At 35.8% G+C, this 17,808-nt stretch overlaps 2 protein-coding genes across 3 annotated transcripts; one reads left to right on the top strand and one right to left on the bottom strand.

Annotated features, from left to right (window-relative positions):
- The first annotated feature begins 791 nt into the window (after positions 1-791).
- Positions 792-3,336, top strand: LOC113302735 (adenosylhomocysteinase 1-like). The gene is made up of 2 exons (XM_026551674.1): positions 792-1,613; positions 2,300-3,336. Exons 1-2 carry the CDS (start codon positions 903-905, stop codon positions 3,044-3,046), a joined length of 1,458 nt encoding a protein of 485 aa, XP_026407459.1. The 5' UTR covers positions 792-902; the 3' UTR covers positions 3,047-3,336.
- Positions 3,272-7,351, bottom strand: LOC113302736 (mannose-6-phosphate isomerase 2-like). 2 transcript variants are annotated; one of them, XR_003337063.1, is made up of 6 exons: positions 6,891-7,351; positions 6,635-6,802; positions 4,925-5,137; positions 4,166-4,432; positions 3,600-3,993; positions 3,272-3,487 (listed from the first exon to the last, which is right to left on the bottom strand). XR_003337063.1 is itself a non-coding variant. In XM_026551675.1 (5 exons), the coding sequence occupies exons 1-5, from the start codon at positions 7,263-7,265 to the stop codon at positions 3,652-3,654; spliced, it is 1,365 nt and encodes a 454-aa protein (XP_026407460.1). In that variant the 5' UTR covers positions 7,266-7,351; the 3' UTR covers positions 3,428-3,651. The 2 variants fall into 2 exon arrangements, 1 of the variants encoding a protein (XP_026407460.1); XM_026551675.1 differs by having other exon boundaries at positions 3,428-3,993.
- Between the last annotated feature and the right edge of the window lie 10,457 nt (positions 7,352-17,808).

Raw genomic sequence — 17,808 nt, 5'->3', positions numbered from 1 at the left:
GGTCACTCTAAGGTGCTACAGAACTTGGAGCCCTTGTCATACTAGTCTCCGGCTCATATGTGAATATCATCATCAGTGGTCTGGTCCAGTGATTTTGAGCGTCCTACTCCTACGGTCCTACCTTTCATTTTTGTTCATAGAAAGCAAGCATATTATTTATTCCACGATGTCGACATACTGTCAACCGAGATCTACAATTTCTGGGCTTTGGTCCCACTCTATGTGGTGCAAGTATTACCAGTCAGTCACGTGATCCACGTGATAACGCATGTGGAGAAGACAGCAGCTCGTTCTCCTAGGTTATTAGGTCCAATAGATGTTATTTGTCATAGTAAGTCCTATCATTTCTACGGTAATTCCCCGATAAAAATCTTAATCATTTGTTTAACGAGATGTTAACACGTTGCATATCAGTATATCCATACCCTTCATCACCAATATCTTGACTTCACCTAACAATACACACAAAGATTCGTACTTTCTTAGGACACGCAATCAAAATTCAACTAAAGGGTCCACACAGATATTTAAGATCCGTTTCCTACGGGCACCAATTGAGACCACTTTCGATCCAATTAATTCTGGACCGTTAAAAAAAGAATCCAACAGTTGTATATACATTTTTTTAAACCCCACAACCCAAACCCTAGATTAGCATTCAATGAACAATCCTTTTCATCAAACACTCGATCTTTGTTGGGTCATAGGTCCCACAAATAATCGAACGGCTAAGAATAGCCATCACCAACCACAAAATCATTATCTCTTCCTATATAAACAAAATCTTTCTTCCATTCAATCTCCTCTCCATTTTCTCACTCTAAAATTCCTAGAGAGAGAAACTGAATCTTCTTCTTCCTCACTCGTTTCTTCAGTTCAGATCTGAAACTTGATCTTCAGTCATGTCTCTTGTAGTAGAGAAAACCTCATCAGGCCGTGAATACAAGGTCAAAGATATGTCACAAGCCGATTTCGGTAGACTCGAAATCGAGCTTGCTGAAGTTGAGATGCCCGGATTGATGTCTTGCAGAACTGAATTCGGTCCATCACAACCATTCAAAGGAGCCAGGATCACTGGATCACTTCACATGACCATTCAAACCGCCGTCCTGATCGAAACTTTAACTGCACTCGGTGCTGAAGTTCGTTGGTGTTCATGTAACATTTTCTCAACTCAAGATCATGCCGCCGCTGTCATCGCACGTGACTCAGCTGCTGTTTTCGCCTGGAAAGGAGAGACTCTACAAGAGTACTGGTGGTGTACCGAGAGATCTCTAGATTGGGGTCCAGGTGGTGGTCCAGATTTGATTGTTGATGATGGTGGTGATGTAACACTTTTGATCCATGAAGGTGTTAAAGCTGAAGAGGAGTTTGAGAAATCTGGGAAAGTGCCTGATCCTACTAGCACCGAGAATCCTGAGTTTCAGATTGTATTGAGCATTATTAAAGAAGGATTGAAAGAAGATCCTAAGAAGTACAGTAAGATGAAGGAGAGATTAGTTGGTGTTTCTGAGGAGACCACCACTGGTGTTAAGAGATTATACCAGATGATGGAGAATGGTACTTTGTTGTTCCCTGCTATCAATGTTAACGACTCCGTCACCAAGAGCAAGGTATATTTACTTTCTTAAATCTTATTATTCTTTAAGATGTTTTTTGGATCTGTGGTTTACATTTCAGTTTTCTAAGCTTAAATCATGAATTATGCTTTTGTGGTTGTTTTCTGTTTGAAATTTTACGGTTTACATGAGATTAGGGTTTAAGAAGGGTTTTTGTACTTGTGAGATTATGGACTGATTGGTAACCATGTTGCTTGATAGATCTGTAGATTGTGATACCGTGTTAACAGTTGCAGAATTGAGATAAGGTGGACTTTTGATTTTGTTAAGGAGAAGTTTGATTTTTAAATAGTAATATGAACTAAGGAGAAGTTTGATTTTTAAATAGTAATATGAACTAAGGCGTTTAGATTTGTTAGGTGCAGTTTTGTTGTTTTCGATCTGAAGTTTAATAATTAGGGAGTGTTTGGGTTCAGATGTGTTGCTGAGTGCTCTTATTACTTCAGGTTTTACAGGATTCTTAATTTATGTCCATGTTGTGGATTTTCTGAATTTGAATAATCACATAGTGTAGTCCAACATGTCAGTATGACTGTAAATGTTGTTTGATAACCCTGGGTCTGTAGATTTTGTGAAGGAAGTCCTCAATGGATGTCCTTTATTGGTAAATCTTGTAAATTTTGAATAATCATGTAAGCTAGCATACCAGGTCTCACATTTTACTATTATTTTGAATGTAGTTCGATAACCTTTATGGATGCCGTCACTCACTTCCCGATGGTCTCATGAGAGCCACTGATGTAATGATTGCTGGTAAGATCGCTGTTGTTGCCGGATACGGAGATGTTGGAAAGGGATGTGCTTCTGCTCTCAAGCAAGCTGGTGCCCAGGTCATTATCACCGAGATTGATCCAATCTGTGCTCTTCAAGCCCTCATGGAAGGTATCCCAGTTCAGACCCTTGAAGATGTTGTAGATAAGGCTGATATCTTTGTCACCACCACTGGAAACAAAGACATTATCATGCTTTCTCACATGAGGAAGATGAAGAACAATGCCATCGTCTGCAACATCGGACATTTCGATAATGAGATCGATATGGCTGGTCTTGAGACATTCCTTGGTGTTCAGAGGATCACAATTAAGCCCCAGACTGACAGGTGGGTGTTCCCTGACACTAAAAGTGGAATCATCATTCTTGCTGAGGGTCGTTTGATGAACTTGGGATGTGCCACTGGACACCCTAGTTTTGTCATGTCCTGCTCATTCACCAACCAGGTCATTGCTCAGTTGGAATTGTGGAATGAGAGAAAGAGTGGAAAGTATGAAAAGAAGGTTTACGTTTTGCCTAAGCATCTTGATGAGAAAGTTGCAGCTCTCCATCTAGGAAAGCTTGGAGCTAAGCTCACCAAGCTCACCAAGGATCAGTCTGACTACATCAGTATTCCTATTGAAGGACCATACAAGCCAGCTCACTACAGGTACTGAGAAAAGAGGAAGGGATTGATGTTGGTTTCTATGCGGCATGCTTGGTCTATTATGATTTTTGTTGTCTTGAGATCGTAGGTTAAATTATTTTGTTTAGCAATGGTCGGATCTCGAGTGGAGAGTGCTTGATTAGGATTTTGGTTTCTTCTTTATGAAAACAAGGTAGGTTTGTCTCGATTATTTTATGTCTTATGTTGATTATTGTGATGGATACAGTTGTGTTTGTTTTTAATTCTGCAGTATTTTGTGCTCGATTTCTATGAATTTTTGATAAATTATCAACTGCATTACAAATGTTAAGAGGAGTCCTAGAGAAGTTTGTTATGAAGCAATTTTGTCCACTAAGAGGTAATTTTCTTAGCTACTGTAAACCTCCATCTCTGAGGGAAACATGGCCATTGTCATAAACAACGAGATCACTATCACTAAAAACGCTTCATCCTGTGTATTTTCCAAGCACAACCAAATATATTAAAATAGTTTCACTACAACTTCAAGTGAAGCATTACTAGAGCTCTTAAAAATAAATTGGAGTTTACAACTCTTCTTTTACCTTCATAGATCATCAGATTGAGGGTACCCATACAAGACCATAACTGTGCGAATCAAGTGCATCCATTAGAAAGGAAGAACCTCTTGTTTACTCCAGCTCTATATAATTGTAAACCTGTTGCGGACGATGCAGAAATAACAATCTTTGTACCAGAAGGAACAAAAAGAACTAAACCATCTCTAATCACATCCTCAGCAGCTGACGTCAAGCTAAATGTATGCAGAGTCCCATCTCCAGTTGCGAATAAGAATATAGATAGTCCTTCAACCTCGGGAAACATTGCTGATTCTCCTTCAGGAAGAAGGCGAAAATCAACCTCGAATTCATCGAACGGCGGTGTGTATCTCTTGGTATACTGATTCAAAGGAACCCCACGTAGAATTTCCGGAAGGCCCTGCAATAGTACCAAAGGTTACTGATTCAACCAACTCACATAAACTACTTATCTACTTCCTAAACACATTCATCTAATGCCAGTAGATTTAGTTAGATTTCTTGTTGAAAAGCATACTTATATAGAGGTTTCTTAAGTTTGACACACAGTACATTAGTATAGACTGGGGTACCTGCTTGTAAGTGAGCATGGAGCAAAGTGTTTTCACATCTCGATATTTTGGGGTAAGACCCGCGCGAACAACATTATCTGAAGTAGCCATGCATTCAACACATTCACCAAAAATATATGCATGTGGTTCATTTGCATCTAGATATAATGCTTCGCCAGGGTTGAGCTTAACGTAATTCAGAAAGAAGGCTGAAATAACACCAACATCAGCTGGATATTGTTTTTCAAGTCGTAAAACTAGTTGTTCTTTCTCCGTCAGTTGTTTAACCTGTTAGAAATAAGTAAATGTCAAATAACAAACATAAAACTAATATTTAACTATCTAAGAAACAGAAATAACTTTTGTAAGTCTACAAAATTTTTAAGTCGCAAAACCCAGAATTTTTTCAGATAAAGGACCACTCGTATTCTAACCCTTACACTTTTTGATAAGGTTAAATTTTGCAGAGAAGGATCGAATCAAGATTATAAATATCCTTTTTATTTCCTTTAAAAAGCCTAATCATTGCAAAAGGAAACTGTAGGACTTCAAGGGGATTTGTGTGAAGCGGAAATTAACCACCAGCTCACAATTTCTGTTTGAAAAGCTACTTCTGAAATAGAACTATTTAGTCTGCTAGTTTTTCAAGAGGATTAATCTCCTCTTACCGTGGATCTTTAGTTGAAAGGTGTATTGGCTCCAAACTACAGATTAAACGTTGATTTCCTAGTACTAAGAAAATAAGGATTTGTAACATAAGCATGCAGTAATGATAAATACCTTAGATTCCACAGTGAGGCGATCCTTCATTTTAGATACCATTTCTGAAACTAAATCTTTACTTGCTGACATGAGTATAGTAAAGATAGATCTCAGAAGTGGTTTTGTTTTCTCCTCCCCATCTTCTTCCTTCGCAGCCAACAGTAGTTCCGCAGCAACACTACCAACCAGTTCAATAATCTCAGGAACACTTAGAAGAACATCCTTAAATTCCTGCATCAGAATAAAATGCAATAAACTTGTCGACTGAGATGGCAGATAAGTGGTGCAGATAAAAGCAATTACAATTACTTCAAGACAACATTAACAAAAAAGAGAAGAGAACTGCGTAGAAACTAACATCATGACTGCAACAACAGAGCAACAAATGTGAGAAAGATGCATCGAATGATACTACACATACATGTCAAAAAAACATTAACTTGCAGACGAACTGAACAATTAGATTGAAAGAAGTGATTCGAAATTTAAGCCAAGACTAATACCCAACTATATGTAATAAAGATAGTTGAACAAATGTGTCTGTGGTTCATACATCTCCAGCCCCAAGTTTTTAATGAAATGGAACAACAAATAAGACCAAGTGATATATTTTCCACTGTACTCATGCACTCAATGTGTAGTCATCTACTAAAGTCTACTAATAGAAGACTAGTAAGTAAACCAACATGAACAAGTGCTAATTTTTGCTTTGGGGAAGAACCTCATTGAGATCCTACATGTTAACCTGAAGTGATCTGAGTGTTTAATGCGCATCAGCATTTCTCAACAGAAGTCTGCTTAACCATTCCCACTGAAACACGTTAAGAACTTAAAATGTGGCCCCGTCTAAAGGATTTCTGGGACCAAGTATCTTTTAATGAAACAAATTTTACACAAAGGAACAAAAGCAAAAGAGGAATTGTCGTTGGCAAGTTTTAAACACAGTTGACCTGGACTTAAAATTGTGTGCTACAACCCACGAGAGGGGTGTTACCCCCAGCTTCAATATTGAGCAGTGTTTACAAAAGCATACTGCGCTATTTATGCCTCATTTAGGATTTCATGCAGTTTAGAAATAAAAGTAGTATATGTGTTATGTTCCAGATTTGGTTATTCCTAGATGGAGTGTTAATCCACAATCCCCCATGTTAGAATCAAGGTGTAGACCACCTTCGCTGTGGTCTTATGCTATTAGGATCGAGATCTAGATCATTTTTTTCAGATTTTCAACTTTCACTATGTGGCCTCATGCGCCCACATGAAACTACGACAGAATCCAATTTTGTGATAGACCAAATCATCAGAGATAGTATCATGCCTTGAGGCCTGATAATTCCAATTTTGTGTTATGTGACTAAGAAATTCTACCAACCTCACTCACAATCTTGACACTATATCCCTAACCTAAACCTTGGAGGCCTGGTAATTTCAATTCTAAAATATCATGAAACTGCCAAGAGCAAAAAGAATCACAAAGTTAGACTTAACTACCTAATACCAACTTTGTGCACCCAAACAATTTTCATTTATTTATAACAATTTACTTATCTATAACCAAAAATAGGAATATTAATTCCAAGTTTCAACAGCAATCAAATCTGGTTCTGGCTCTGGTTCTGATCTTAGTTTAGATACCGAAACATATTCCAGGTTCCATGGGTTGACATATTTTCAAAGAAGTATAACATAAAGAAATCTTCAGAAGGAGATAAAGTGAAACAGACTTACTTGAAGAGTGATAAAGCCACATAAAGCTTCAAAAGGAGTAATAGCTAATGCCATCTGTGGTTTATGATTAGCATCTCTGTAATCACTTGGATTTGATTCATTCAGTACCTTGGCCAATTCTTTGTCTGGGTGTGCTTGTATTGACAATGCTTTTGATACTGATAGCACCTGTAATAATTTTAAACAGACTTATTACTACCACGTCCTCTGTATTTTAGAAGTTCCATATCAAATATTCTGAGAGAGGAAATTTTACCTTAAACAAGAAAGGAAGATCAGTTCCCCACTTTTGGACAACTTTATCACCGAGAACGTGAGGGTTTTCAGAAATCCATGATTTCAAGGTCTTATTATTATTCGAAGTCTCCGAACTTAAACCCACTTTTTCATCATCACTTTCAGTATTACTACGAACAAAAGAAGGGCCAGAGTCATGAGTACCCATCCAAAACTCTGCGTAGGGTATGTTTCCATCAATTTTTTCTAAACCAGAATTCAGTGAATACAATCTAGCAACTTGTGAATTTTCACCAATTCTTCCCCAATCATAGTTCTTAACAGAACATATTAACTCCACAACATCCTTGTTGATTTTACTCTCTTCTTTCTCTATCACAACTACTTCTCCCATCTTCTTTCTATAAAGAAATCCACGCAAATTATTATTTGGATTAGAAATTTCAGTGAATGCTCTGTTTTCTTTTTCAAGTAGAAAAAGCAACTATTTATAACGAAAAGGAGGGAGAAAGAAGAAGAAACCCTTTTGCGATAAAACCGTCTTGTAACCGATTATTGAAATTATCGGATGCTTATAAACTGAATTTATCGGTCGTATTTTTCTTTTTAATTTTGTTCCGCGTTGGTTTTGATAGTGACCGTATACGGGTCCTAGTCGTACTATAATTTCTCCTTATCTAAATACGTCTTGAGCTGTTAACATGATATTCAGTAGAAAGTGAAGAGAAATTTCTTGACATGACAAAAACTAAACTAACCCGCAAGTGAGAATGCTTCTGATGAAACTCAAGTATTTATTGAAGTACAAATGATAATAAATCAGCCGTACCAGTGGTGGTATACTGTTTAACAAAGGATTGACCCCAGGAACTCTCTTGTTCTCTTTAAGATTGATCCAGATTGCTGATCTATTTTTTTCTGATATCTTATGTCTTCTTCTATATACATCTGATCAGCACTCCACACATACCCTGCAGTAATATATTTGCGCACTCGTTCACCCAGTAATATATGCCCACTCGTAAAGCAGTCTACTACTTTAAGCCCGGTTTATGACATGTGTAACAAGCCCTAATATTCAAACGGACTTGCTGCATGTTGGTGTTTTTATGACATGTGTAACAAGCCCTAATAATCAAACGGGACTTAACTAGGGGATCCGAGTGAAATGATCTGATTCGTCTGGGTCTGATTCAATATGTTTATTTTTTGAATTAGATCTCACTCATCCGATTTAAGAATTTGTGATTTAGAAATTCTATGTGGAAATTTTATTAAGACCATTGTTCAAGAAAATTTGTACAGACAGTAAATATAGGACCCATAACTAATAAACTATCTCCAATAATATAGAGGTTTGACCTTTAGAAAATCCCATGTGACAAAATCTTAACCGTGTGATTGAATTTTAATTAATTATTAAAAGTTGAAAATATGACATGAAGGTCATTCTAAAGGTTTAGATAACACTTTCTTCAAAAATTAGTATTTCATCCCTCCTGTTTTGTAGGATCTACCGTTGAAGATGAATTTAGTTAAAATGAAGGTCCAAAATCCTACGAGCCATTAAAAGATAAATCTTCCGTCTTCTATCGAAGATGTTTTGAGTCAGGGACATTTTAGTACCTGATTCAAATCGCGAGTCAGAATGCCGAATCAGTAAAAAAAAAGAAAAAGAAAAAGCACTGTTAGATTTACGAAGGTATACAACAAGTAAGGCAGTAAAATCACATAAAAATGGACGATCTCAATTAAACTCATCAAAAACATAATCATCAACTGATGCATGATTTCAATCCATGTAATATAGAAATTTGATTTTAGTGAAGCTCGACAAACACGAGTAATGCAAAAATCACACGAAACATGGGACACCGAATTTCAAGTGGAATTACCGATGTCGAACAAAAATTAAGCAATTTGTGATCATGAGGTAAATTTTAGATCACTAAGCTTTTTTTCGGTTTTGTTATCACATGATTTAGGGCCATAGTGACATATTCTTGTGTTTTCCGTTGCCGATTTCTGAATCACCATATGGATTATTTTGCATCATGGTGTGAAAACTTTACAGTGCACATGTTATAAGGCATATTTGGGTCACCATATAAATCTCTGGCCATGTTGCAGATTTTGATCACAAGCATATATATTTTTTAGTCATGTAGCGAATTACAGATTACTGGGCATCTTTTTTTAGTTATGGTGAATCAGTGATAGGTTTACGAGCACGGAGGAACTTCTCGGTCGTGAGAGAATTTTGGGTCACACTGGTTCTTTTCAAGTCACTAAAGTTAGTACATTTTATGTAGCTTTACCATCTATCTGGTTCAAATCTCGGTTGTTGATAAGGTAACCAATAATGAACTGCGCTATTTTAAATGGGTGCCACAAATCTACCAAGAAATCCGTTTGTAATTAGCTTGGGTGTCACTGTCACTGTCCATGATCTTACCCTCTTGATTTAGAGAATAAATACATATGTGGAAAACAAGGTATTAAAAATAATAGGAAAACGTACAAGGGTGGGTAAATTTTTTTTGTCCTAACAACTGGGTGGGAATCAGGGAATAATATACTTACAAATTGGAGGGAATAACACATCATTTAGTACCAAAACATAAGTATCACATTCTTTATCCTATCTTCTGCCAAAGAAAAGCGTGTGATGGCTTCATATATCTAATGATTAACTAATTAATTATTTTTTGGGCGACTGTTTGAAAATCTCGAACTAATTATACGACATAGTTGTTATGTTGATAAGTGCTTAATTTACTCAAATTTGCATTTATTTAGTTCTTTATTTTGTACGTATTTAATAATTTTTATTTGGTTTTGCAGTTTTTAGGAAATAAAGCTCCATGGACTAAAATGCGGAAATCTGCGAGTAAAATAAAGGAAATGAAGTGATTTATGATTAAATGGGCTTAGCCCGAAAAGAATTACATGGAGAATCCATTAAGTCCAATTATTTGGATATGGGAGTGTGGCAAACATGTCAAGGCATTTGGTAAACATACTAAGGCGTGTGTGTAAAGTGTGGCGCATATCATTCTTACAAAAACAAATGTGTTTTGTATAATCTAATGGCTCTAAATAAGCGTTGTAAGTCGATCGACGTCTACTATTATTCCCAAAGTGCCTCAAAATGCCAAAGATAAATCTCGGCTGCAAATACACCCCCGTTTTAAGCCCTCATCCAACGATATTAAACCTCCCCATTCAATGGTATTAACATCACCATTATATCCAATCTATAGATATCAGCTTGGAGAAGGTGTTTTCTCCTTCTATTCTTCTTCGTCATCAAATGTTTATTCTTTGTCCATTACACCTTAACTGCTATTAAAATCCACAATCAATTGCATGGCAGTACTAGAAAAGGTCGAGAGGATGTTTTACTGTATAAAACAACAAATCTCTTGCAAGGTTTAGTAACTTAGCACGTTTCTCAGAGCTTACAGGGGTGTATTGGATCATGATTTATCTAGATAAAATTAGATACTAGTTTTATCTGAATTTAGTGGATTTATAATGTTTCTTAAAGAATCTTTAAGATTCTTGTAGATATATGATTCTAGATTATAATGGATTTTGTTATGAGTAGTTAGATTTTTAAATATTGAAGTATATTACCAATTAGTAATATATTTGAAAAAACCAAGGTCATGGTGATTCCCTTAAAAGAAATACAAAAGTTGAGGTGGTGGCGGTGATGGTTGCTGGTGGTCGGTGGGCGTGGTGATGATTGGTGGTGGCAACAGTGGTCGATGGTGGTGGTTATACTGGTGTTGGTTGGTGGTGTGTGGTGGTGGTGGTGGTTTGTAGTGGTGGTAGTGGAGAAACATAACATGTTGTGATAAAAAAAATAGGGTTATTTGGTTTTTGGTACTCAGGTTTTGACCAAAACCTGGGTTTGGTCTAACATTTGTCCAGCCTTTGTGTTTGGTCTAAAGACCAACGTTGACCTGCATTTACTCCGTTGAGTGGTGACGTGTATAAGTATTTGACTTAATTAATTTTTCTGTGGCCCTCTTATTATAATTTGTTTTGTTATTTCATCCCATCGTCTTCTTCATTGAAATGGTTTCAGAGAAAAAACAATTGAAAAAGAGAGGTACTGCTGCTAGCTGCTGAGAGAAAACAGGAGAGAACCATGGTTTTTCCCTTACATTGTGATGGTTAGTTAAGGGTTTTTTGGCACGAGAAGTTAAAAGGTGAAATCAAGTAAGTAGTGGTACCGATGTTGGTGGTTAGTTAGGAAACAATCGGAGATTTCGAAATCGCTTCAAATCTAAGGTGAAATCAAGTAAGTAATCAAAGCCGAAGCTTCCTTTTCCCCAAATTAAATGAAGCATAATATTTCGATGATTACAATTGGTATTTGCATGTTTGAATTGACTCAACTGTTAAATTAGGGTGTATAGTTGAAACTAAATTGGGGGTTTTCTGTTCTTTAAATAAATAAGGGTTTATAATTGAATTAAATGAAGTATGACTATGTTTAACTGAGTTTGGTTAAATGTTTGAATTGAATCGGGTTATTGGGATAATTCAGGTGAAATGGATAGGGATGATGTAGTGGTACTGTTGTTGATGGTGATAGTACTAGTGGAGAAGATGGTGTCTGCTATGGTGTTGAGAAGAATTAATTGAGTGTTTTTTTCTCTGAGATTCAAACTATAAGAGAAATTCAGTTGGTGGGTTTGATGAAGTTCATCTGGGATTATGAATGAATGGGTTTATCTCGGATCTGATTTGACTATGAGAAGAGACAAAGATTTAAGATGAGTTTGATTCGATTTGAAGTTGCAGTAAGAAGGTGCTGTGTTAGGACAAGATTTAGGTTGTGTTACCGAATGAGGAATCATGGAAATGGTGGTTGCAGTTGAGTTTTTGGGACAATGAAATTGTGTTTGCTGTTGTCAACGAGAGAAGATGAATCTATGAGTCTGTGATGGTTGTTATTGCAGGATTGATTAATTAGTGGTGGTAGTAGAGGAGATATATAATGGCCCGAATTTGGTTTTCCAATAACCATCCCACTCATTTAGACATAATTAAGGCGAAGCAACCTGTTCTTTCCCATTTCTGGATGTAGTAATTTGAAGAAACTGTAATTTGATATGAAGTTTAGAGTTGGGGATGTAATAAGAATATGTTATTATTTTGGAGGGCGCAAATAAAATAAATCAAGTCAAATACTTATACATGTCACCACTCAACAGAGTCAACACGGGTCAACGTTGGTCTTTAGACCAAACGCAAAGGCTGGAAAATGTTAGACCAAAACCAGGTTTTGGTCAAAATCTGAGTACCAAAATCGAAATAACCCTAAAAAATATTTGTCCATAAGAATCTATGAAACTCTTGTGGTTGTTTGGGTTAAGATTGATATGAGATAATAACATACATATTTTGCTTACAAATATCCATAAGAATCCATATATATCTTGTCCCTTAACTATCCTAAGAAATCTTAAGTAAATTGAATAGGATATTTGTGGAATCTAAAATAGTCCTAATTGAATACCATGGATATTTAATGATTCCTTATATATCCTGATTGTAGGAGTTTTTAGGATTGTTAAATATCCATGTAAATCCTATTCCAATACACCCCCGTTAATTTGTCAAGATTTGTGTTAGTGATATGCATATAAATATTTTGTTCGGCTACATCAATGTCCTGCTATGAAAATCCACGAAAAAGGTGACTCTTCTTATTATCTACTACTGTATTTTACTTCTGATATACAAATCCGTTTCTCATAATTTCTCTTTAACCTAATCTTGATTCGTGGTAACTCTTTTTTGCTCTAATTCAATTTCTTAGTCGCAATTTTTAAAATAATTTTTTGTAGGTTTTATGTGGTTTGAAAAGATGCAGGTGAATTTTCTAAGCTCTTTTTTATTTTATTTCAATCTATGAATATTGTGAAACATTAGGTTGACCGGATTAAGCAGGGAAAAAAATGTTCCAAGCAATGGGTATTTGACCCAACAAATGTTCATGTAAATTTCTGATTTTTATATATTTTCCCTGATTGTTTTAAGTTGAATAGTTCATGTAAACTTATTTCTTTCCCATGACTCTAAGTTGAAAGATTCACATGCAATAATAAAATTTCTCATTCTTATCATAATCTTGGTTTGATACTTTATCAAACACCTTTGCTTTTGTATGAGTTTGTAATTTGATAATGCAAGCTTCATTTTATAGGTTGAGCCATGTCTACAGATTGCAGATTTTTATAGTGTTGCACTGAAGGTATATTGCAGAAATGCACCACGTGGTTACTTTCATGATCCACTAAAATCTCTATGTACCCATTAGTGGTCTCTCAGTTTTGAAAAATTTGCTTGGTTTTGACATACATCGATTAACGATTAATGTTTTTTTACGAAAATCATGCATTAAATTTGTTTTAGCTTCTGAAGTGATTTTGTTTCAACTAGTGTAAATACTGGAGGCGTATCTATCAGGGGCAATTAGAGCAGAGTTATTTGTGAAGTTAGACTTATCGGATCAGCGATTACCAATCTGGTTCTTTCATAGAAGGTTAAAATATATGAGATTAGCACCAAAAAACAAGCCTAGAAAGGATAATATGCAATTGCCAACTTCAACATTTGGACAAGGTTTCAATGAGATGATGATGGTTGGTGTTTCTAAGGATATGACTCCGGCTATGGGTCTGGTTCAGGCTCAAGGCAGATGAGCATCAAAAAACTAGTAGTGGTGATCGTTGTATTATTTCAAGGGGTAGATGACAATACTATGACCCTGGGTAAAAGGTATCGCGAGCCTTCTCTGGCGATATCCGAGTTAAGGATGATTGCGTTTGTGGAGCCGCAGTTGGGTAAAATTTTGAGAAAAGATGGACAGATTCTTGGAATGGAATGTCTATAGGTATTATTTTTCACCTTTTGTTACTGTAATTTGCATTTCTTGAGTTATTTGTTTAACCTATAGTTTCTCATTGGCTGAGAGTTCAAACTCTTAAAATTGTGTAATCCAACGAGAACTTGAGTTATGCCAGTGATTGAAGTAGTTAGTGGCAATTATAGGTTCATGTTTTTTTTCTTTTTTGATAAAACATGATTAACAGTTGAAATACCTTTTACTACTATAAAAATTTGCATAATAAAATCGTGATTTTGCTTAATGGTTCTATTCAGATATGTTAAGTTTTTGCTCCTGGGCATGGTGAATTTTGTCGTGTAAAATTGACTTATGGAGATAATATTATAAAACCGCACAGTGTTATAAATTGCAGCAGTGCTTTACAATTATTTTGAGTTGTCATTGTCTCTAACTATTTGAACTTTCATGTAGCTGTAATGCAACAAAAACAAGCGGGTATCCTTCTGATACTAAATCAATCAAGGTTTGTGATTTCTACTATCTGTTGAATCATACGTTGTGCGTAAGAGATTTAACGTTCAATTTGTTGAATATGTTTGTGTATCACTGCTATCTTATTTTTAAATTACGGAAATGTATTGGGTAGTCTTATTCAATGCAGATCTCAAATAGGAGTTTCGTTTTGAGTCGTAAGGACGTTCACTTTTGTCAAAGATTTACTACAAATATTGATTTGATGCTTCCTTCTTGATAGGTTCTTCTTGGCTACCAAGATTTAAGCTACTTGAAATTCTAGGATTTGTTGGGTCAAATAAGGAGTTTTATCAAGGATAAAATGGTTACCAGTAGCTCTACGTTTATCATTTTTATTAAAGGAATTGATTATATTCCTTTAATATGTTGAAGGAGTTTTATCAAGGATAAAATGGTTACCAGTAGGATAATATGTTGATTTCACTAATCCTTTCCCAAGAAGAGACCTCCAACATTATATGGTGGAAGATCAGGTGTTACAGACAACAACATTATATGAGATAGTCAATTATATATTGCCCCTGCATTAAATTCGTAATGGAGCCCCTCAAAGTAATTTTCAAAATGATCTGCAAGACCTAAGACGAGGAGATGGTTAATCGAGTATAAATATAATGTTGTATAATTGCATTCATGTGTGTAAGATTTGAACCACACAGATGAGCAAATTGAGTAATCGCATTAATGTTCTTGCTGAGATTATGATTTTGTGGGTATAAACCAGACAATTAACAGATGTTCATATTGTGATATGCAAATTTTTAAGTAACATATTGTTATCATAACTAATATACCCTAGCTCAAATGATCAATATACGACATGGAGTTTAAAGATGGACTTTTGAACCGTTCCTTGATTTTTCTAAGGAGTGGATGGAAGATAAAAGCGCAGTTCAGTATGCCCACAGAGTGATAATAAGCGTCAGAAGTTACAGCGTAAGACCCGATGTAATAAGTATTATGCTTTGGGATGACATGTCATGTGGAGATTTGAGACTTTAAAAACAATGTACCGCCACAATAACCAAAAAACGGCCCGGTCAACTTCGGATAGTCTTACCGTTTTTGTAGCACGACTGACTCATGCAGTTATTATATCTCAGTATGGTTCATAAATCAGATCGTGATGGGTCCTTGATTGGGTAATTTATACGAGCATGGTTCATTTAATAAGATATGATATGAATTTGCATTTTGTTCGATTTTTTCGGTTGTAATTAAAGCCGATTCCGAGTATCATCATCATCATTTTATAAAGAAAACTTTATAAAATCTGAAATGGAAAAACCACAGTATGTAAAACTACCGGTAGATGCCATGCAACATTGCAACCACATAGATTTAAGCAGTAATAGGACTGGGTGTATATGTGGAAATTATGAAGGAACTACAAAGGAAGTTCAACTAAAAAAGCAGAGACAAAGACTAAATTTTTGGGCGCTTTATCTAACCCGTAACCACTGTAACTTTACCCTTTTGGAGGCATGGGAACTGGTAACCTAGACACTGTCATTATGACTTGGATTATTGCATATATTCCCAAAACTACTTAAAATTAATGTTTCAGGTGCACCTGAGCTGGCTATCCGGAACATGATTCCGTCATTGGAGTCCTCGACCATAGAAGCTTTTAGGGGAGTTTTTTTTACATGGCTAATTCTGTTTCTTCTGAATTAGATGATGAAGAGAGAGATGAACAACATAACATGAAATGGAAAATAATGTCAAATACACGATAGTTGGAAAATTTGATTAAAAAAATTTGAGTAGGAAAAATATACCATCCCCTTTGCCGGAAAAGTGCTATCTTTTTTTTTTCTTTCATTTTTCACGAAAAAAAAGAATATGTGGATGCATGGCTGGAACAGATGAATCTATAAAAGCACAGTGAATCTGTATATAAGTCAAAAATGTAATATAACCACCGAAGTACTGTTTTCCCCAATACAGTACAATGGTCCTCCAGTAGCGACAGCTACCCGAACAACTGATAGCATAAAGAAGGCAGGGATACTCATACTACAAACGGATCATAGAAAAAATGGCTTTACAATGATTTATAAATATGTTTGTAACAATCGGACGTTTCAGTGAGTAGTGCATGCATTCGAAATTAAGAAGAAATTCATTACGTGGCTCAAAAAGGGAAGCAACAATAGTTAGTTAAACATCTTCTAGAATGGTTAGTTGAACAATAATGAATCATAAAACATATCACTCTACGGGCAATTAAATTTGAATTTATTCAGCAACAAATTAAATAAATAAATATAACCACTGTATTTCCATGGATGTATATATAAGAATAAAATGACTTCCTATGTACCAAGAAATGAAAATGGGTAAGACATTGATATAAGTCAACTCCCTTTGAGCGAAAAAGGATCACGTACACGTCAACTGAATAAATATATGGTCTCATATGTGCATACCAGAAGGTAACATAAAGAATTGGCATTCTAATGATGAGGAGGAACAAGCATTATGGTGCTAAGATTTCTCTAGAATCTAGATAAGCTAAGAGGAGGAAAAAAACCGATCACAGCCAGGTTTTGAGAAATAGGAAGATAAGCCAAGTCGCCGATAAGCACATATTTAAGGGAGTGCAAACATCGAAAATGGGCTAAAATAACACAAAATTGGTTAAAAAGACCAAAATCAATAATTCCTGGGTGAAAAAGACTTATACATTTCGATACTGTTTAAATAGACAAAAATTAAAAAGACACTGTTCAAACGGACAAAAATATAAAAATAGCCAGGATGTAACCAGTTTCATCCTACCCATTTTCAAATACTTTTTATTATTTTTAATCTACATGAGGATGCATCCAGTTTCATCCTTGCTATCTTTTAAGTTTAAGCCAGGATGAATCCAGTTTCATCCTTCCTAAATTTTTTTTGTCCATTTCACCCATACTAATTTTTTACTTGTCTATTTGAACCATGTTTTAAAATTTTTTGGACAAATAATCCATTTTCCGCTAAAATAAACCAAACTAGGCTCCAAAACCAGGTAGGCTGGGAGGGAAACTGTACACACTCTTTCATGTGGCTCAGCCTACGGGTGTAAATATTACCCGAAAATACTCAGCCTGCCCGCACCCGCCTGAGCTCGCGCTATACCCGAATTAGCCCAAAGCCTGTTATGGCCTGCTGCGGGCTGCGCGGACTGGCCTGGTTATTAAGAACGGGCGGGCTCAGGCTTCCTCCAAAATTTTACTGCCCGGCCTGGTGCCCGCCTGAACTACCTGGTCCGTTACCCGTTCTGTCTGCCCAGTCCAAGTACCTGTTTTATTTCGATATGTTCGAGTTATTCCCTAAAATTAGCCAGCATCGTAGAACAGAAAAGGGGAAACAAATTTATTTTTCCTTCCATATCTGTGGAAAAAAGATTTCATCTTATCAAATTTGCGGCAATTCTTCCCAAAATTTTTGGAAATTAGTCTACTTTATATGCTGTGATTCGTTTTCATCTTAGATTTGGGTTTATCTTTATCTCTGACTCTAGGGTTTCAACAAGAGAAGCATT

Source organism: Papaver somniferum, chromosome 8 (assembly GCF_003573695.1).
Source record: "Papaver somniferum cultivar HN1 chromosome 8, ASM357369v1, whole genome shotgun sequence".
NCBI lineage: Eukaryota > Viridiplantae > Streptophyta > Magnoliopsida > Ranunculales > Papaveraceae > Papaver > Papaver somniferum.
This window is presented reverse-complemented; position numbering and strand designations above follow the sequence as displayed.